Source organism: Peromyscus californicus, unplaced genomic scaffold (genome assembly GCF_007827085.1).
Source record: "Peromyscus californicus insignis strain IS unplaced genomic scaffold, ASM782708v3 Scaffold_17__1_contigs__length_78620276, whole genome shotgun sequence".
Taxonomy (NCBI): domain Eukaryota; kingdom Metazoa; phylum Chordata; class Mammalia; order Rodentia; family Cricetidae; genus Peromyscus; species Peromyscus californicus.
The window spans coordinates 77,640,365-77,662,901 of NW_026294469.1; the positions used below are offsets into that span (position 1 = coordinate 77,640,365).

The 22,537-nt window shown below is 35.9% G+C and overlaps 1 protein-coding gene across 2 annotated transcripts in view; it reads right to left on the reverse strand.

The window, feature by feature from the left end:
• Dok6 (docking protein 6) overlaps positions 1 to 22,537 on the reverse strand; it is a 407,881-nt gene that overhangs the window by 252,430 nt on the left and 132,914 nt on the right. For both annotated transcript variants that reach the window (XM_052742739.1, XM_052742740.1), the window contains one exon: positions 12,860 to 12,967. In XM_052742739.1, coding sequence (XP_052598699.1) covers positions 12,860 to 12,967 — 108 coding nt within the window. The remainder of the gene's footprint in view (positions 1 to 12,859; positions 12,968 to 22,537) is intronic.

The following is a 22,537-nucleotide window of genomic DNA, read 5'->3' on the forward strand; positions in this document are numbered from 1 at the left end:
GACTGCTGAAACCTGCCAAGACGGGATAGGACAATCCTTCCAGAAAAGCCAGTCAAATATTCTAAACCTGTTAGCCAAAGTTAGATACTCCAATGAAGCAGAGAAACTTTGGGTGACTGTCCAGGCAGCCAGATATCCTTGTCATTTGTAGAGTTTTGGAAGTTGCTTGCAATGCACTTCCTGTTTACTCAGGTAGTATTATATCCTTCTGTGGTCTGTGATGGAGTTGAAGACAAGACAGTTATAGTTTCCTTAGTTATGCTAAAAGATAAACTAGGTATGAAACTTTAGACTCACAATGATAGGATAGATGATATAATATTTTCTTTAATTTTGCCAAATGCAAATAGACTAAATAAAATTCTTGCTTGATAACTGTTTTATTATATGTAATTTTACTATGTTAAAGTTAAAACTTTCCTTTTTGATTAGACAGAAAAGGAGAAATGATGTGTGATGTGTAGCTAGAGTTTTCCTGCCTGGCCCACAGTCAGGACAAATCTCTCTCACCCGCCAGTCTCACAGCCACTCAGACCCAACCAAGTAAACACAGAGACTTATATTGGTTACAAACTGTATGGCCGTGGCAGGCTTCTTGCTAACTGTTCTTACAGCTTAAATTAATCCATTTCCATAAATCTATACCTTGCCACATGACTCATGGCTTACTGGCATCTTCACATGCGGCTTGTCATGGTGGCGGCTGGCAGTGTCTCCCTCTCCCAGCTTCCTGTTCTCTCAATTTTCCTCTCTGTTAGTCCCGCCTATACTTCCTGCCTGGCCACTGGCCAATCAGTGATTTATTTATTGACCAATCAGCAACACATTTGACATACAGACCGTCCCACAGCACTTCCTCTTTTCTTTTCTTAAAAAGGAAGGTTTTAACCTTTACACATCTCCAAAGTCAGCTTGGTATATTTGGGAATTTGGACGTAGCTTCTCTTACTACTTCCTGCTGGAGGGGGGCACTGTATCTTATGGGGACACAAAGAAAATTTTAGGATTATGGAATAGTCTGTGAGGCTGTATTGTCTGAGCCAGTTGCCTTCAAACCATTCTGGATGTTGGATCATCTGGGCCATGGTGTCATTGGAGACCTTTCAGGGGGTCTTGGCTGGTCAAACCTGATGTATCTTAACCTGGAACAAATCCATAGCCTCTGGCTTTCCATGGAAACAAAAGCAGAGCATCCTTTCCAAAGCAACATATCCTTAGATCCAAATTTTGAAGTCAAGGTACCTTTAAAATATACATTTTGGAATAACTCGACAGCTTTTACAATCAAATTTTTTTTTTAGTTACAAATATCAAAGACAACATAATCCAGATTTTCTGTGTGGTAGCCATCTTTACGTGGCTTATTTTTTATATTACCTTGAGCCTATTGCTTTAAAGTGTACCATTCTAAGACTGAAACTGTGTTATGGCTGCCGGCTCTGCCCACCTCAACTTCCCAACATGGCAGAGGTACGTTTTCTGCCAGCTCTGGGAGCCATCAACTCTCAGAAATAGTGGGTCTATGCTTCTATCAAAGTAGCATGTAGTCCAGAAACCTCTTTTTGTTTTGTACTAGCAAAGGCTAAATCCACCATGCAGCTTAATGTGCCACTTGCAGAGGCCTCATTCCCGCCATACTGCAGGGCGAGCACAAACGCCAGGAACCTGCCATAGTAGCTCAAACTGGCAGGCTGCTGCTAATTTGAAAGAGACAACTAGGAACTGTTTTTAGCTCTGTTTTAGAATCTTTTTTCTCAGGTTTTAGGTGGAAACTCTTGCCCCACATTGGGCGCCATTTGTAGCTAGAGTTTTCCTGCCTGGCCCACAATCAGGACAAATCTCTCTCACCCGCCAGTCTCACAGCCACTCAGACCCAACCAAGTAAACACAGAGACTTATATTGGTTACAAACTGTATGGCCGTGGCAGGCTTCTTGCTAACTGTTCTTACAGCTTAAATTAATCCATTTCCATAAATCTATACCTTGCCACATGGCTCGTGGCTTACTGGCATCTTCACATGCGGCTTGTCATGGTGGCAGCTGGCAGTGTCTCCCTCTCCCAGCTTCCTGTTCTCTCAATTTTCCTCTCTGTTAGTCCCGCCTATACTTCCTGCCTGGCCACTGGCCAATCAGTGATTTATTTATTGACCAATCAGCAACATATTTGACATACAGACCGTCCCACAGCAGGGATGTCCTTCAGTATCCTGTGAATATGTTTTCTTGCCATTGCTTTGGTCTATGGCAAGGCAGGATAGGATAGAGCCAGGTGGGAAATCCAAGCAGAGATACAGTCTGGAAGAAGCCAGCCATCTGCCCAAGAAGCAAGATGCCAACAGACTGGTAATGCCATGGCCATGTGGCAATACATAGATTAATAGAAGTGGGTTAATTTAAGTAGTAAGAGCTAGTTAATAATAAGCCTGAGCTGTTTGGCCAAGCAATTTGTAATTAATATTTAGCCTCTGAATGACTATTTACAAGCAGCTGTGGAACAGGACAAGACAGAAAATCCTCCATTTGTGTGTGTGTGTGTGTGTGTGTGTGTGTGTGTGTGTGTGTCTGTCTGTCTGTCTGTCTGTCTGTCTGTGTATATGTGTGCAGATGCCATGTGTATGCTGCACATTCATGGAGTGCACATGTATGCACTGGCCAGAAGTACCACTTTCTTTAGTACTGTTCTTCAATAATTCTTCCATCATTTTTTGAGACAGTCTCACTGTCTGTCTGTTTGAGATCTGGGGCTAGGTAATTAGACTAGGTAGGCTAGCCACTGAGACCCTAATATTGTCCTGTCTTCATCTCTGCAGCACTGGGATTATAAGGTAGTAAAACCACACCTAGCTTTTTATCTGGAGTAAGCCTTTAGTTAAATTATGTTTCCAGCCCTTCCAAACATTCATAAATACTTTTTTTTTGTGGTGCAGTATCTCATTTATACATTATAGCAGGCCTGGAGGTTAGCAACTATTGTCCCTGCTGCATGGGAAGGAATATCTTCTGTCTATATCATCTTATGAAACATTGCTTATTTTTACACAAGACACAATGGTATCCTAGGAATATATATTATATTAAGAGTATTGTTAGTTTCTATAACATTCATAATGCCCATTACATAGAAATTGAGATTAATCTTGGTTTTATGATCAGATGGGATCCTGAGTAGTTTCTTCATCACAAGTAGCAATTACTTTGAGACAAATATGCACTACAGTTTACTCATGTTAACCCATGAAAAAGCAAAGTTGTTAGTAAAATATTCACAATTCAGTTACTTAAAGGTTAATCTTGGACAATTTATTATATTTGAGTGATAAAAATGTCAAGATGGAAGAATAAAGGGATAATACAGAAGTGAAAGCTAAACAGTTATCCAAAGGGGAAAAAAAGCAGCTAGCACTGTCATTGAGCTGGTTAAGACTATAGCAAGAAGAAAAGGATGAAAGTATGTAAGCATACGGCTGTGAGAGAATCAGGTTGCTGAGTAGGAGCACCAGGCAATGCAGCTCAAATAAAACTAAATTGAGTGACTAGACTGGAGGCACAGCCTCATGAAAATGAACCTTGATATAGCACCAAAGAGCCATGCTATAATTATTCTTCTGACTGACATCAGCCAAAACTTCTCATTTCAGTTTCCAGTTAATCAAAAGAAAAACTGAGATAAAATCTGTAATGAGTGTCTTAAATTACTAAAATTATGTACCAGCCCTGCCTATGCTGTAAAGAAAATGTAGCACTAAAACATAGTCTTCATAGCACTGTCATGAGAAAGTAAAATTTGATCTGTCACATACACTGAGTCATTATTAATGGGTTTTTGAAATCTGGGAGGTATAGTAAGTGAAATATGTTTGGTTATTCTTGAAGATACAGTTTCCAGGATGAGGAGTTGACTCCTTCAGGAAAGTGCTTGCTACACATGCATGAAAGTCTGAGTTTGCTTTGTTGTTGCTGTGATAAAGCACTGGCCAAATATCCACTTAGGGAAGGAAAGGGTTTATTTGGCTTTTATTTTACTGTCTGTCATGGAAGAGAGTCAGGAAAGCAACTCAAGGTAGGAATCCAGAGGCAGAAACTGAAACAAAGACCAAGAATGAATGAATGATGCTTACTCAACTTGCTTTCTTATAAATCCCAAGCCTACATGCTAGGGGACAGGGACACCACAGTGGCAGGATCTTCCTACATCAATCAGCCTTTAAGAAAACATTCCACAAGCCTGGCCACAAGCCTGTCTGATGGAAGAACAGTTTTCAGTTGAGGTTTCTCTTTCCCAGGTGTATTGAGGTGGAAACCAGTATTAGCCATTATAGCGATGGCTTTAGCCATCTGATCCTCATTTCTTTTGGTTTGAATGGTCTAATATTCATGATATTTTCCCATTTTTAAGTGTTTTTCCAGAATTATGTCCTGCATGATTCTTCCTTAAGAATCTTCCAGATGTTTTCAGGTTATTTTCCTTCTTCTCCCTCCTCTCTTTTTAAAAATTGTTGTTTTGTTTTGTGTGTATGTGTGTTTCGCCTGTGTGCTGGTCACGTGCCATTTGTCACGCCTGCAGAGGCAGAAAAGGGTGTCTGATGCCATGGAACTGGAGTTACAGAGAGCTGCGAGCCATTATGCTGTTGCTGGGAACTAAGCTTTAGTCCTCCGACAGAGCTGGCAGTGCTCTCAACCATTTCTCCAGCCCCTTTCTTTACTCTTTCAAGATTTTCTCCCATGTTCTATCCTCCACTATTATCAAGGTCAGTGATAATCAGTGAACACCTTTAAAATCATATTTACACTTGTTTATGTAATCAACATCTAGAAATTATGAGTGTTCTGTAGATATTTCTTGCCTCACACAAAGTAAAAGCTTGTGATTTCTACTTAAAACCAGATATAACAGGCTTCATCGCTTCATCCTGTCATAAATAGCATTATTAATAACCACTTTATTCATGTTCAAGCCCATAAATCATCCATGATCACTTGCTTTCACTGCATACTCAACATTTGGTCTATAAGCAAATACTGCCCACTGTTGTAGGTGATATTCTAATATTAATTTATCACAAGAAACAAAAGGAAAATAAAATATATTGATTGCTAAATGGCTATTTGAAATTGAGACAAATACTATGTAAGGAAGCTGTATTCTAGAATTTGTAGTATATCCCCACGGTAGTTTAAATGACAATGGCCCCCATAGAGTCAAATATTTTAATGATTGGTTACCAGATGATGATGCTGTTTGGAAAGGATTAGGAGGTGTGGCCTTGTTGGAGGAAGTCTGTCACTGAGGTTGGGCTTTGAGTTTCAAAAGCCCATGCCATTCCTAGTTAAGTCTTTCTCTCTTCTGACTCATGGTTGCTGTGTCTACATGTATGAACTCAGGCATTGCTCCAGTGGTATGGCTGCCTACCTGCATGCTACCTATCCCATGGCATGAAGGTCATGGACTCTAACCTTCTGAAACTTTTAAATCTCAATAAACTCTTTTTTCTATACTTGACTTGGTTACGGTGATTCTTCACAGCAATAGAAAAGTGACTATGACAATCTCATTATGTAGTATGGTTAGAAATCTTTATCTTCCTCAATAATTTATTTTTAGGGTAGCCTTTTTGCTGTTTATTGGACAACAATTCACACATCAAAATTCATTCTTGTAAAGTAAACAACTCAAGGTCTTTAAACACATATAAACTTGTAACAATTATCATCATAAAATAAAAACTATTTTCATATTCCCTCTCCTCTAAAACAGTTCAGACTATTATAACATTTGCAGTCCATTCCCTACCACTAGATGTACTCTACTAATCTACAAAGCTACATAACTGATAATATTTTGTTACTTTAAATCCGTAAGAATCCATTATAAGAAGTATTAACTTATGTCTGACTTCTTTAATTCAGCCTACTAAGCCTAATATTTACTTGATATTTTGTACATAAGTATGATTTTATTTTCTGTTCTGTAGTATTTCAGAGATTTGTGTTTCATATATTTACATTTAGATCATTCCCAACTTCTTTTACAAATAGTGAGCATTCCTACAGGTATTTATGTGAAATAGGTTTTCACTTTTATTGAATAAACTTCTAAAAGTTAGATGGCTGATTACCTATAACCTTTCTTAGTAAAACTACAATATTGGTTGTACAATTTCATAAATGATATATATCAATCACCTTATATGAATCCTAGCTGCTCTACATTTTCACCAATTTTAGATATTTCTAGAGTTTTTCCTTTGGCCATTTTAATGGATACAAAATGGTTTTTCCTCTTGGTTTGGTCTTGACAGATAACTAAGGATGATTCCTCCTGCTTCATGTATTTATCTTCTGTTTGTGTGTACCTTATGTTAGGAAGTGTATGATTACAAGTTCACATCTTGTCTTCATTTTTTAAATGTTGGTTGCTTACTTTCTTGAGTTGTGATATTTATATAGCCTTGATATATTTTGTCCTCTATATGCTTTGTAAAATTCTTTTTCTATTTAGTAACCTGTCTTTAAAAAAAATTGGGTGATTTGAAGGGAAATTATTTTAAATTATGATAAAGTTTAAATTGAACTCTAAAAAATTTTTGCTGTTCCTAAAATACTTTACTTATAGCATTTTTGCTTATAAAACAATATTCTCTTGTGCTTAATTCTGTCAATTTTACACTTTGACTGTGTAAGTGAGAACAGTGATCAGTTTTGAGTTTGGACTTCTGTCGTGTGAGGTAGTGTTTTTCACTTAATGTTCAGTTGATTGTTGAAGAAAAATGTTCCCTGTTGACTTGTATTTACTGATTATATGAATGTATTGATCACACAGGCTTGGATTTGCTACTGACCTTTTCCATTAACTTTCATTGGTTTCTGTTTACAGCCCATTGCTTATAACAAATAGCCATGATTTCTGTAATTTTAGAATGTCTTAACAACTTCAATAACTTCAACTTTGCTCTTCTGCATTAAGTTTGCTTTGGTTAACCTATGTTATATACAATTCTATATGAAGTTATCCTGTCAGTATCTACAAAAATAACCTAAAATTTTGATTAGAATTATGTGGGCTATGTGTCAATTTTGAGACAATGACAGCTTAGTAACACAGGGGAGTCTTAACACACAAACTTCAACATTTTGCTGTATACATGTCTTCAATCCTTCATTCTAAGTTACTTTCCATAATTTTCAGCATGGAGGATTTTATATGTGGTTTTATAAATTCACTTATTATTTGGTGGCACTAACATTAATTCAGCTCTTTTTAACAATGCAATTTGCCAACTGTCATCTGCCACTATGTGAAAAATGCAATTGATTTTTACATACTAAATTTCCATGCCTATTGTTCACTGCATTCACTGGTTCTGGTATTTCTAGTGTAACAAGCATTTACAACAAATAATTATGACATCTAAGAATAGAAAGCTTTTTTCCTTTTCTTTGGGAAATTCTTGTTAGAAGCTCTTTTCCAAATTGTTAAAGCTTGTTCTATTTTTGGTTTATTGAGAGCTATGCATAGTCAATGCAGGTTGAATTTTAACAAATGTTTTTTTTCTGTATTGCTCTAAATGGTCCTATGATATTTTCATCTTTTATTGATAATCATTCCATTAAATTTCAAACAAAACAATCTGCTATTAATGATGACTTAATGTTTTCATATATTTTTATTAGATTTGTTAATAGTTTGCTAAGAAATTTTGGGATTTATAGAAAGGTTAGTAGTTTTTTTTTTGAAAGTATTTGTCTTGTTTGGCATTGGGATACTACTGACAAAGATAATCAGAAAGAAAGAGGCTATCACTTTGAAGTGGGGCATGGGAGGAATTTGAGGGGAGACAGTCGGTAGGAGCTGGAGGGTACAAAGATGCTGAAGGGTGAAAGGGATACAATTCTATCTCAATTAAAATACGGAAATGAATAAATACAAGGGACAATTATTGTAAAAGGAAATAGTTAAATAAAATATAAAATGTAAAATTCCTGTTGGACAATTCAGAAACTGTGTCATTTCAGGTTTCTCACTTGTTGATTTTTTCCCCTCTCTCACTGCATGGTGTCTCCTTTCCATGGTTCAGGCCCTACAGCATTTAGAATTTTATCATGAACATAGTGAGTGTCATGAGTAAACTCTGTGTTATGTTTTTTTGCTTTGATAGTGTTTTGCTGTGATTTATTTCCTTAGACTGTATTGTCAAATGCTATACCTGTGGTGATCTGTGGCTCATGCACTCAGGCCTCAGCAATGAGGTAAGCCTAGTTTGCCAGATCCTGTCTAGCTCACTGTCACCCATGGCCCTGTAGAGAGCATGTGCGTGTCTTTAAGTATCTTTCTCCTACTTTGTCTTTTAAAGTGTGTCTTTCTTACTCTCTGATAGCCCAGCATGACCAGTGCCAGCTGTTTTCCCTAGCCTCTCTAGTGCTCCTGTGAGAGTGAGTCTGCAGTGCCCAGGGCCATGACTGTTGAACCTATGACTGCAGCTGCAACTGGTGGAAACGGGGACATTTTGATTTGGCAACTCATTTGATTCTCCCTTACAAACAGAGTGCTTTTGTTAAGAGACCAACGTTGTACCTATTTTATTTTGTATTTTGATATTTGTGGAAGGATTATAAAGTTAGGGATTATTGTTGTATGTAGGAAATGGAAGGAAAACTGGGCATTTGAACACAATAGTTATATGATACACTTTCCTGTTTAAATTTCTTTTATACATTTCCATCACATGTGGAATATATGTCAGTTGTTTTTGTTTATTTGTTTGTTTTTGACTTCTTATCCCACACTTTGGCCCAAACAGTCTTTTTGATCTTTAGGCATACCAAGTATCTCTACCTCAATTTCTTGTCCCAGGTGTTTTTGTCTTTGGTTATGGTATGATCTTCCACTTCATCTTTGAAATTCTTAAGGACTGCTCTTTCTAATGCTCCATCTTCATCACATCAAGCTGTAGCAGTTTATCTTTTATTTTGATTTTCTTTAACAGTAAAAATACTTTATTTCCATAATACTTTCCTAGTCATTTAAGCTTAAGACCAATGGTAAACAGATGTAGTGTTTAAAAATTTTTATCCATGATTGAATCCCCAGTACAGAAAACAATAGTACATATTTAATAAGGTCTAGAAAATCAGGCACATAATGAGTTTGAATTCTAGGTCAGGCAGATGGACAAGATAGCTCAAAGACTGAAAATTTCTTCCAAACTAACTGTTCACAATGGAAATGAAGATATTTCAATAGGCTGCATCCAAGACAAATCATAGCGAGCAGGTTCTTTATCACCGAGCACTCTTATAGAAAGCACATGATTGCCACTATAGTATAAAGAGAGATTAAAGTTGGAACAGTCCGCTTATATAAAATGAGGAATGTCAGGTGTGATGATTCATGACTGTAATTCCTGCACATGAGTAACTGAATTGAGAGGATTCCAAGTTCACGACCAGCCTGGGCTACATAATAAAACACAGGCTCAAAAATAAAACAAGGCCTCACCCCTAAGATGGAGAATTATGAGCAATTAATGACTGCTAAGAGAGAGAGACTCAATCTGTTCCAGCAACAAGCACCTGATAATTTATCCAATCCCCAAAAGTCAGCCTCAATCACAAATACATGTGAGCAATACTAAATGAACTCAGGGTATGGCTACATATATGTAACAAAGCATATATGTGGACCACAAACATAATAAACAAGTAAAACAAAACAACTAGATAAGCAGGGAGAAAGGAGAACTGATTTAGATGCCTTAGAGATGACCACTTCTCAGTAAGTGATAGAGACATCACTCCCATTACTTTAATCATCCAAGTGTCATCTTTGTTATGAAATTTACTTGAATTCCAAATTATGGGAAATAAATACTTCTTTAGCTCTCCTTGCTATGTTATGTGTATATACATTTTGTCTACAGTAAGACTCAAGCTTTAGGGAGACAATAGCTTTGTCTTACACAACCTTACATCCCCAGGCATGAGTATAGTACTTGGAATAGAGCAGACATTCAATACGTATTTGTATCCAAATTACCAGTCTGTATAAGCAGTTGAAACCCTAGAGAAGATTATTTTTTTTTCATTAAAAAATGGATAAGCTCAAGCATAAAATAATGTTTAAGCATTTTGCTTGTTTTATTCAGGAGAAAAAAAACCATTGTATTGACTGGAGTTTCGGTTAGTGAGTGGCGCTGCTCTGCAGGCAGGCTGCACTAGCTACTCTTCTATTGATTTGATAAAACATCATGACTCTGTGGTGATACTGTGTTCCCCAATATATTGTGCACCCTAATAAACTTATGGAGGCAGAGATCCATCGGGATCTCTGTGAGTTCAAAGTCACACTGGAAACAGTCAGGCATGGTGACACATGCCTTTAATCCCAGGAAGTGATGGTGGGAAGCAGAAAGGTACATATGGCATGAAAACCAGGAACTAGAGCAGGTTAAATTTTTTAGGCTTTTAGCAGCAGTTCAGCTGAGATTCATTCCAGATGAGGACTCAGAGACTTCCAGTCTGAGGAAACAGGGTCAGTTGAGCAGTTGGTGAGATGAGGTTAGCTGTGGCCTGTTCTGTCTCTCTGATCTTTCAGTGTTCACCCCAATAGCTGGCTCCAGGTTTGTTTTTATTAATAAGACCTTTTAAGATTTGTGCTACATGACTCTTCTAGAAGAAATACTTTATTTCGGCCTATGAATCCAGAGAGATTAGAGTCCATGGTGATGGAACAGAGACATGGTAGATAGAGATGGAAGCTAAGAGCATACATACATCTTGAACTCCAAGCGAAAAGCAGAGAGAGTGAACAGGAAATGGTAAGTCTTTAACTCTCAAAGTCGAACTCCAATCACATATCTTTTCCAATAAGGCCATATTACCTAAGATATGTCTTAGTTAGGTTTCTATTGCTGTGAAGAGACACCATGACCATGGCAACTCTTTTAAAAGGAAACATTTAACTAGAGATGTCTTACAGTTTAGAAGTTTAATCCATTATCATGGTGGAAGGCATGGCAGCATGCAGGCAGACAAAGTACTGGAGAAGGAACTGAGAGCTCCACATCTGGCAGTCAGCAGGAAGAGAGACACTGGTCCTGGCTTGAGTTTCTGAAACCTCAAAGCCCACCCCTAGTGACACATTTCCTCTGACAAAGCCAAATATCCTAATTATTTCAAATAATGCCACTCCATATGAACCTATTGGGACTATTTTCACTAAAACCATCAGAGACTCCCAAAACAGTGCCACCAACTAGAACCCAAATACTTAAAAAATGAAGACTATGGGAGATATGTTACTCAAATCACCACTCACAGCTCTAACCAGAATTGCATAGAACATATATGTTTAGCCCTCCACAAATTTTCCTCTAAGGAAAATGTGAGTTGGGTATACTGGTTCAATTCTATGATCCCTGCAACTAGAACCTGAGATAGGAAGATTGCCACGCATTTGAGACCATCCTGGGCTAAATAGTAAGGCTCTTTCTAAAAACATAAAAATAAACATGTTTTCATCCCCAATTTCTCCCCCCACAGTTTACCCAGGAGATCTTATCAATTTTCCCTTCCTAGGGTGATCCATGTGAGGAGGGATGGGGAACTGTAGTTGATGTGTAAAATGAAAAAAAAAATAAAAATAAACATCATGGCTTTATATTTAATTCACTGCTTGGCACTTATTCATAAGTCTGTTTTAAAGTTATTTAAAACACATAACTGATGTTCATGATATACAATACCAATAAAATTTTAGAATGCAAATCCTTTCTTATATGATCAAAACAGGCAGAATTATGTTGGCCATTTTATGATATAGCATTTCAAATTATCATTAGAGACATGCAATATAACTGTTAAAATCCATTCACTAATGAGAAAACCAAAATGTCCATGAGCTAGTAAATTACTGAACAGAAAACCAAACTTGCTTTTTCTAGTGATAGATCTATATTAATATGTAAAAGATTTCACAAAGTGTTACAACAACTTTAGTTTTGTGCTATCCAGTCAGATTTAGACACAATATATATGGCTGGTAGTTATTTTATAGTTAGGTTATATAGTTCATTAATATCAATAATATGTAATTAACAAAATGGGGTAAAATAAAACAATATCATGTAAAATAAAATACCACAAATTCATTATATCATCTGAGGTAGCTTATTCTCTATGAGTCACTGTGTAAGTTGCTAATGAGGAATTAGAGTCTGTATTGAGCTTATTCAGGCAGTCGAATGCAGGCTATACTATTCCACAGTTCTGGATGCAGTGGTTTGAAATTATCCTCAAAGATAAGTTCGGGCCATGTGTCTATGGCTATTTGAAGGTCACATGCTATATTCTCTTAGTTATTATGGAGCTGATATTTCACTCCTGGAATTTATGCAACATCAATCTACCAGCATATTTAATGATTATTTCTTGTTAATGTGCTGAGTAAACAGCTAATGCTATCTGTATTAACAGTGTCATTAACACTGCTAAAGCTTGTCTGATAAATGTCACTTCCTAAATACTGCCTATAGTTTAAATCAGAGTAGCAAATGCACAATTAACCTGAACAGGGGAAAAGTGCCCACTCAGCACCTTAGAATGGATTAAGTTGAGTTATGACTCATCTAATTTTGCAAAGTCGCCATAAAAATGAGCTTTTCATTTTGCAGAAGTATAGCTGGGATTTACAGCAGATGATTAAGATAAGGATGAAAAATAACTTTTGCATCTTATCAGAACAGGAGAGTTTTATCCTGGCCATGAATTTTTCCCTCTGTAGATTTCATCCATCAAAGAAATGTCTCCACAAGTTGTCAAGATCCCAGCTGTTCCCCAGGGACCTCTACAAGTGTGACTTACCTTGTGAAAGTTTCTGAAATAAGCTGCCTTTTCATCTGGAAATTTTTCTAGCCTTCTAGGTCCCTTGCTAGAAGCCTTCTTAAAAACCAACCAGCATCGTCTGAAAATCTGAAACAAATAAAGGAATCTGATTATCCACCCTTTCCTATGAGTTTACTGGCACTTGAGGTTTTATCTATTCAACTAATCCATTAGGAATGAGTTTGCAAAACTCCATTTGCTTCAGAGTAACTTCTTTAAAGGAGAAGTGTGTGACTAATAGAAATTACAGCACAATTAAAAACAATGTATCATGCAAAATTCAATGTGTTAATCTGTTGGTTTTAATCATCTTTAATATAAGTAATCACTTGGTTGTCAATACTGCATGCATGATGGCAATTCTTTATTTCGTATCCCACCGCAGTGTGAATTTATCAGGTTAAGTGAAATAGATACATACACAACTTCAGGATTTTCAACAAATGGTCATAATATAATTTAGAAAATAGTAAGAAATATAGTTTTATACAGGGCATATCCAATTCCCTGGTTTTATAGTAGCTAGAATATACTAAATATTTATTACGTAAAATATATTTTAAAATTTAGATACACATTTAATACTGAAAACTACTATTTTTAAACAAGTACTATTATGTTCATTTTTGATGAAGCTAAGAGGCAGGTCAAGGCTTGAATACATGTCTTCCTGAATCTTTAGTTTTAGCATTTAAAATTACCGTTAATTATGTAAGCTGACTTTATCATTTTTGAACATTATATAGAAATAATCAACACCAAGCTTTTAGATTGTCATCTCAATTTTACATGTTCTCCTTAGGTATGTTGAAAAGGAAAGAAGTAAAACACATTTTTTTTTTTTGCTTTCTAGTAATTGAACTTGCTTGGTAATTTGAAATTTCCTCAACTCTTTAATTTCTAAATTTAGCATATTTTATTTCCTGGAGAAAATTTCTCCACTAGCATGAGGAGAAATTTCATCAGAGGCAATTTCAGAAATCTCAGTGAGTGTGTTTCTATTCTGTGTCTTTATTCAAAGCCCACAGTTGTCACAATCCTCTTTTTGCTAGTAGAAGACATACAGTGTAATTCTTTCAAATTATTCCCAGGAACATTGTTTCTTACTCATTGAAAGACAGTATTTTTCATGTTAAAAGGCACTCTCAGAGCAATCACAAACGAATTTCCCCACTATAGCAAAGTAAGTAGAATAACAATGTGAACACTTATTCCCACTGCTCCTGCTATCTTTCTTAGATCTTCTGCTATAGTTTTTAAAAATACATCAAGAATGATGTTGAGCTCCAACACACAACAGCATGTCTTTCAATCTCTGGGATTAGCTATATCTTCCTTAGTGAAGGGATAATAGCTGTATAACTGTAAATGAAGAACTGCTCAGTTTCTTTAGAACTGTATTGGTGTGCTTTGATACATTGTGTTTAGCACATGACACTGTAGTTCTTTGTTAGATCTTTAACAATGCCCACTTCCAAAATGAAACTGTTAATGATTACAATATGGGATCAGAATATGATTTGTTTAGCTCCAATTAATGAATTTTAGTCATTTTTACCCTACCCATTTCTCTTTCTCATCTCTGTCATTCTTCTGCTGAAATCTTTCTTCCCAGCAAATCCCTTTCTATTTGCATGTCTTTTTTGAATGTGAGACTCATTAAGCTTAATTAGTTTCTTTTCTCAGCATGGGTGGGAAGTTATTTACTGGAGCAAGGGCAAATTACCAATGGCTACAGAAGTGAAAAAAAATGGCACCCTCTCTCTCAGAAAAACATACACGGGCAGTAATCCCTCAGGGAGGCTTAGAACCTCATGAGTTCCTCCCCTAATCATGACAATATATATGCAAAGTTGTAACATATAAAAAAAGATGACTAGATTGTGAAAAAATGGTGAAGCTTTTGTATTTTTATTGTAGCTCTTTTATTGACTCGTCACACAACTTCAGCAGATTATTTAGTGCTCAGCTAATGAAGAGGGTATTGCATGAAATTGAGGGGGGAATTTAACAAGATGGGCAAAGTTTTAGTGTAGAGAAAATTCTCCACCAGATCCTACCCTGCTTTTAGGCTACTTTATCTTACTAGGCACTATTCACTATACTTGGCAAAGGTACACATAGTAACACTTTTTTTATTGTATGAGTTGTGGTTCTAACATTATCCAAAAAGAACAGTCAGATACAAATATTCTGTGTTAGCTTACCATTTTAAAAATTTCAAATGGTGCATAGAAAATAATTTTAATGATCTCCCAAACATGGGCTTTGGATTTAACAAAATGTACTTGAAATTCCAGTTTTCATCTTGTTAGACACACAAAATTTAGACAGACCACCAAGCCCTCTAGGCATGTGCCCTTAAATTAGTCAGGGGAAAAGAATGTTTCAAACTTAGGGTTAATGTTAAAGTAAAAAGAAACTAAGTATGTTAATACATTTCCACAGTGCATACAGAGACATCATTGACTAATACAGGGCAGCCATATATAAAACAGAAAGTAATGCTCTTAGCACAGCCTTGGTTAACACTTCTGAAAAACATGCATCTTTACCTCTACTTTGTTATAAAAACTGGCTTGTACAAATACAATTTTAAAGGTCTCACATGATTCTGATAAGAAATTGAATTGAATATATATGATCAATAAACACAGTGTTCCAATGTTCCAATGAATACAAATATCAGCTCATATTAATATTTTATGATGGTTCAAATATGTTGAGCAGTGTAAGTGTGCATGCTTGCATTTAGTAATGCATACTAAAAAATGAAATTTATTCTCTTCTTAAAATTACTCTCTTCACAAAATAACATGAAGTAATTTTGTACTAAGAAATCACTTCATTTAAGCTTTAATCAAACTGTTGTATTGAAATTTAAAGCACTGTACTGTGGTGTCTAAGAGCATAAACAACTTTCAGGTGAGGTTTTTATAATAATTAAATGTCTTGTTTCAAATAAATTATTTAATCTTATATCCAACTTTGTTTCTCATTCATATATTCATATGCATCTACTTCAGGAAGATGGGGGACAACCCCTTAGATTATAAGAGATGTCCTGAAGAAAATAGCTAGAGTGCATTTGAAAAGTAACCTATCCTCCTATCAGAAATTATTAGGGTTTGTGTACTGAGTTTTGTCTCTCCAAAATTCATACTCTGAAACAAGTGTGCTCTTATTTGGAGATATAATAGTGTTAGATGGGGTCATGGAGGTTAGTTTTGATGGAGGGATTGGTGCTTTCATGAGAACATACATGACCAGCATGCTTCCTCTCTTTCTGCTTATTCAAAAATCAGAGAGCACATAAGCACGTGTTGAGAAACCATAGTCTACCAGCCAAGAAGAAATTCTCACCAGAACCCAACCACATGGGCACCCTAGTCTCAAATATGCATCCTGCAGAACAGAGAAAGAAGGGATTTCTGTGGTTCAGGCTACCTAACGCCTGATATTTTATTATGGTAGTTTAGACTCATTATTACAGATGCCATAGATAGATTGATAGATAGATAGACAGACAATAGATAGATAAGATGATAGATAGATAGATAGACAATAGATAAGATTATAGATAGATAGAATGATAGATAGACAATAGATAGAATGATAGATAGATGATAGAAGATAGATAGATAGATAGATGGATAGATAGATAGATAGATAGATAGATAGATAGATAGATAGATAGATAGATAGATAGATGATATTTTATTTGTAGCAGTGATAGGGTAGTACTTATGACAGTAGTTTAAGTGACAGTATTGTGGAAGTGAAAATCATTCCTATGAATCTGAGCAGAAATTGAACTCATCATAAGCAACAAATTTTAATATTATGTGCAAGGTGGGATGTATATAGATTATAAATACTTCTCCTAGTTTTCATGAATGCATTGAGAATCTTTCCTTGAAGGAAATTGACATGCAAATCTTCAGTAAAACGATTTTTGTTCTTTCCTACTGAGAAATGGTTTCCCCTGTGCTGTTGGTCATTTTATTGCTCACATCTTGGTAATCATCATAACAGCAAATGAAACCTTAAAATATTCATAGAAATCCAGATATATATATATATATATATATATATATATATATAGGCAGTACAATGTTCATTTTGTGTTACCATAACTAGTTTAATTTAAGAGGTGAGCTAAATATAAGCCAGAAAGTCTAAATGTTATTGTTTAAGCGTTCATTATTATTGCAGAACAGGTATTAACAAGTAAGATGATAGATTTAGCTATTTATCTAGTATCTTATCCTTTGGATATTACAACATTAACAGAGACAATCGACCACATACAAATGAGCCTAATTTTTAAAGGTTTCATGAAATAAACTGTTTGCCAGTTGAAAAATCTGTCACTTTGTTTTGGAATGGATTTGCTTTTTAAAAAAGTTCCAAAATTTATACATCAAGTTCCCACGTATTTGACCCAGTTTCTAATATTAAAACCCTAAAGAGACTTTGTATGGTTTTCACCATGAGGATATTCACATTAACAAAATACCAAAACATTTGCTAAAAATATTAAGAAAAACAAATTTTATCAGAATATAGCTTTATTTTCCTTAACCTGTTCTGTTTCTGGGACCAAGACCACATTCAAAAACTTTAATTTGTGATAATTTCTTAGACTTTCTGGATTCTGTTGTTTTTGTTCATTTGTTTTGTTTTTTAAAACCTTGAAAGTTTTGAAGTATACTAGTCAGTTAATTTCCTGCAGAATGCTTTAATTTCTGTTTGTCTTGTTACTTCTGATATCTAAAATTCTAGGGAAAATCTGTCATTAAAATATAATTTATTGAAGCCGGGCGGTGGTGGCACACACCTTTAATCCCAGCACTTGGGAGGCAGAGCCAGGCGGATCTCTGTGAGTTCAAGGCCAGCCTGATCTACAGAGTGAGTTCCAGGAAAGGCACAAAGCTACACAGAGAAACCCTGTCTCAAAAAACCAAAAAAAAAAAAAAATTATTGAAAAAATAATATGAATCAATCATGGCCATGGACTAATTATTTTTTAATATAATTTTTAAATGAAAATTTAAAATTGAAGAGAGAATCACTTAATAAATGTTGATTTCTTTCCTATTTAGTCATATTTTTTCTAAATGCTTTGAATATAAAGAAAAGAAAATAATAACTAAGACCATGGTATGGAGACATTTAATGTGTCACCTGTGTTATTAATGGAAGCAAAAATTAAGTATGAGTCAGGAACTAAATGCCTCCTGCACAGCAGGAGTAGAAAGTGAATGAGGAGATCTCTCCCCTTTGACTTTTTCATCAAACCAGATTTTATCAGTGTACCACAATCTGCTGGGGCCCTAGAACTGGTGCTTTAAATTAGTGTGTTGGAGAATTTACAGATATGAACAAGAAAAATGACTGCTGGGAACTAGAAAATCACTGCTAGGAAAAAAACTATATGTAAAGAAAAAGGTTTATTTTGCTTTTAAATGAAAGGTGTAAAACCTTTGAGGAAATAAAATATAACCCTGCAATTGAACTAGTCACCTTAATGTTTTTGCATCCCATGAGAACGAACATTAATTAATGACCTTTGTGGCTCTTTCTTGGAAATTGGTGGCAAGTGTTCTATTCTCCTTTGATGCTTCTTGCATCTCAAGAGCATAGAAAATTGCAACTCTTTGGGTTTGGGATGCTTAGGGACAAAATTTAGTGCTTGGAGAAAGTCTCCTTGACAAGTGTCTGTCCCTTAGCAGGTGACATTCCTGTAGGTCCCACCAAGGGTTAGGGAGTGTTGCACCTTCCATCTTGGAATAAGAACTGAGAATTTTATCTTCTCTTTCAGAAACCCATTCTAAATAAGGTGGTTGCCTAAGCAACCTGGCTAAAAGGTGACCTCAGGGTCTCCTTGTGGAAAAGGCCCTGTTGCTGCCAGAACTCTAGAAGTCCCATGGATATCCAGCTGGTCCATTCTATGGTTTCCAATGTGTTAGGCAGGCAGGCAGCTTGCCATAATTACATACCCATTCCATCTGATGAAAACTTTTTAACACATGGTATTTTTTTTCTTTTAGCAACAAGGTGATTTTATATAAAGCACTTTTTCCAGGTAAGACTTATCAGGAAAAAGTAGATAGCAGATTTCTTGTCATTAGTTCATAGCTGTAATTATATTATTTAGCAAGACTCATTCACAAGTTTAATATACTCAACATTAGATTTAATAGATTTATTCCATCACAAGCCATTGACATAATGAACCTCTCACATCAAAATAGGATTTGAGTACTTGGAAGAAATTTTGATTATAGGAATTGTAAAAGTTGACAGTTTATTGCAATATTGGAAGTCATAGATTATTTTTCTCTAGGGAATGTGTGTGTGTGTGTGTGTGTGTGTGTGTGTGTGTGTGTGTGTGTGTGTGTGTATTTTGAGTGGCTTCTCTCTGAGTTTTCTCCTGAAAGCAAGATTAAGCAAGATTCCTTCTCCCTCCACATACACACACACACACACACACACACACACACACACACACACACACACACACACACATCACATTGACATATAAGATTCATTTGTTCAAAACTGTATCTGATGGAAATAAAACACAAATATGTAAAGCCTACTCTGAAACAGGTATGACAAAGTTATGCTATGAGTGCTGTGAGTAACTTCCATCAGCTAGTACAAGATCTTTGTCCTACCACAGAAGATCATTTTGTATGTGTGAAAGTAATCATTAGATAGAAATATGTTTAATTACCTGGTGGATTTAGATTTATTATTGTTAATGTGAAAGTAACTCTTGCTATTGATTTATACTTTACTGCTGTTATGCATGTTTTAATACCAGAAATCCACTCATTTATCTATCCATCCACCCATCCACCCATCCACCCATCCACCCATCCACCCATCCACCCATCCATCCATCCATCCATCCATCCATCCATCCATCCATCCATTCATCCATCAGTATGTTCCTTCAGGTAAATCTTGAGAAATATAGATTTCATAGATATAGTAATAAAACAAACATATTAATAACAAAAACCAAATATCTCTTCTTACAGACAGAATTCTTGCACTGTTGGACGTATCCTTTAATTATCAGGCAGGTGGTAGCTGGTAAATAACTGCCTTTGTGATTAGTTAAGCACTGTGGAAAGAATTATAGCACAGAGATGGGCTATGAATGCCAGACCTAGTAGTTCACCCTTCCTCACAAGGACATTTAATTCCAGCATTATATCAAGTAGGAGAATGAGTGGTGTATACATATGGGGACAGTAGGCTTCTAGGTGAGACCATTGAGATACAAATGTCTTGATGGGTTAAAAATAAGAAAATTATAATGGACTAACATCAATTAGCAGGAGCTTAAATTAGAGCTGTGGCATCTCAGGCATGTTCACAGTCAAGTAACTGATGTCAGTGCATTCAGCTTATAAACTATGATAAGAACTACAGTCACCTCTTGCGATACTATGTCTGATTTTTTTTACTTACAAGAGGTTTGAGCTTTTCTCCAACAATCACAATTTTAACAAACAAAAACTGTCATCTACAGCTACCCTTCAGTTTAAGCCATAAAACAGATGCTACTCAATAGGATCCTTTGCACAATAGCAAGGTGGCTTGAATTCTGTTTCCCAGCTTGAAATTCTAATGTCTCTATATAAATTTAATCCTTCTTCATTCTAAGCTAGTATACATACACGCATGTATGTGTCTAACGGTGACCAGAAGAGGGTGTCAGACTCCTTAAAGCTAGATTCACAGGCATATGAACTACACAATATGGGTAATAGGAACAAAATTCAAGTCCCCTGAAAGAGAAGTAAGAGTTCTTAACCACTGAGCCAATTCTTGAGATTATCTCCCAATATCTCTTTTAAAAGCATGTTAGCTTTATTTTTCTGAATGATGTCACACAGTTTCAGTCATAGGAGTCAGGTGAATTCTTGACACACATATTTAAGTCTTTGTAAATGAAGCTTTAGAAAGAGCAAGTACTAATCGCTATGTCAATGACCTCACATTTTAGCAAAACAGGGCACTAAAACATAATAAAAGAAAAGAAGGAATTAACTGAAGATTTATTTTCCTATCAGGAATGAATATTCTAAGAAATTAATATGAAGCCATTGAAAAGGTCTTTGCCATACGCATGACTGCATGTCAAACATTTCTAGAAGAAGTAAAGAACTCCAACAATTTCAAAAAGCTATCCAACTCAAGAAAGGGCAGGGTACTCGAACTGCCACTTATGAAAAGGATCTTTACATGTGTCTAGTAAGTTTAAGAATGTAGTAAATTCTTAAAACTTGAGATAATCTGAAGTAGAAGGACAAGGAGACAGTTCATCCCTAACAAAACAAAATAAAAAGATACCAGGCTATGGCTGGGGCAGTGTGCTTCTCTTTCTGCTGGAGAGAGTCTGTATTAGTGAGTCTGGAAGATGCACAGCTATGGAAAATCTTGTGATATTTCTAGACATCCACATAGACATTAGCAATTCTGCTCTGTTTTTTTTTTGTACACAAGAGAAAAATATATGTATCTTTTACAACATTTGTGATAGCATTACTCATAAAGGTATCAAGGGCAGACATTATGATTTATGTACACAACTGAGCAATTGACACCCTTGAAAGTATATGAACTATTGCTACACAGACAAATCTCAAAATCATCACTTTAATAAAATCCCAGTAAAAGATGACATTTGAAGCTCCATATAGTCACATAAATCCCCCAGGTTGCCTAAGCCAAGCTGTGCTGTCTAAGCTATATTTATAAGTAGAGAGTACCAAGAACAGAAAAGTGATTTCCATCATAATCACCACAGTGACTGATTCATTGAGAGGTGCAGGTGTGAGAGGAAGGTCTATGTTGGAGATTCTTCTTCACCACTGGAAGCATTCTATCTGAAGGCATATACATCAATATTTGCTTTTAGATGTCTGTATGTAGTTTATGCCATTTTATCAGTTGTCTTAATTTGATTGGAGTCTATGTATGTTCTCTCTCTCTCTCTCTCTCTCTCTCTCTCTCGTGTGTGTGTGTGTGTGTGTGTGTGTGTGTGTGTGTGTGTGTGTGTGTGTGTGTGTGTAGTGGGTCTATGCATACAACAAAGGCAGAACAGAACACTGGGTGTCTTCTATCACTCCCCCCTTTATTACTTGAGACAAGTGTTTCACTGAACTGAAACCCTACCATTTTCCCATCCTAGCTGGCTCATGAGCACTTGGAATTCACCTGTTTCTGCCTGCAATCCTCGGGTTGCAGGTAATCACAGCTGTGCTTGGCTTTGCTGTGGGTCCTGGGGATTCAAACTCAGGTCCTCATTCTTGCTCTGCAAGCATTCTTACCAACTGAGATACCTTCCAAGTCCTTAGGATTGTTTTTTAAAGTTATAAAATACCATGTGTTCAAGTTTACAAAACTGTCAGGGGGCACATTTTACTTTTTATTCCTTTTGAGGTTCCTGTTTCTAAGTATAAAATAAAGAAAAAAAACAGATAGATACAGAGGAACCTATCCTCCAAGTATTTTCAGGGGACCAGATGGCAAACATTGATAAGTATGCTAAAAAGGTGTTAGGATCAACCATTAATTAGGCTGAACAGCAAGGAAACAGACAGACACCACACAGCTTCTGGCTAAGACTCAGGC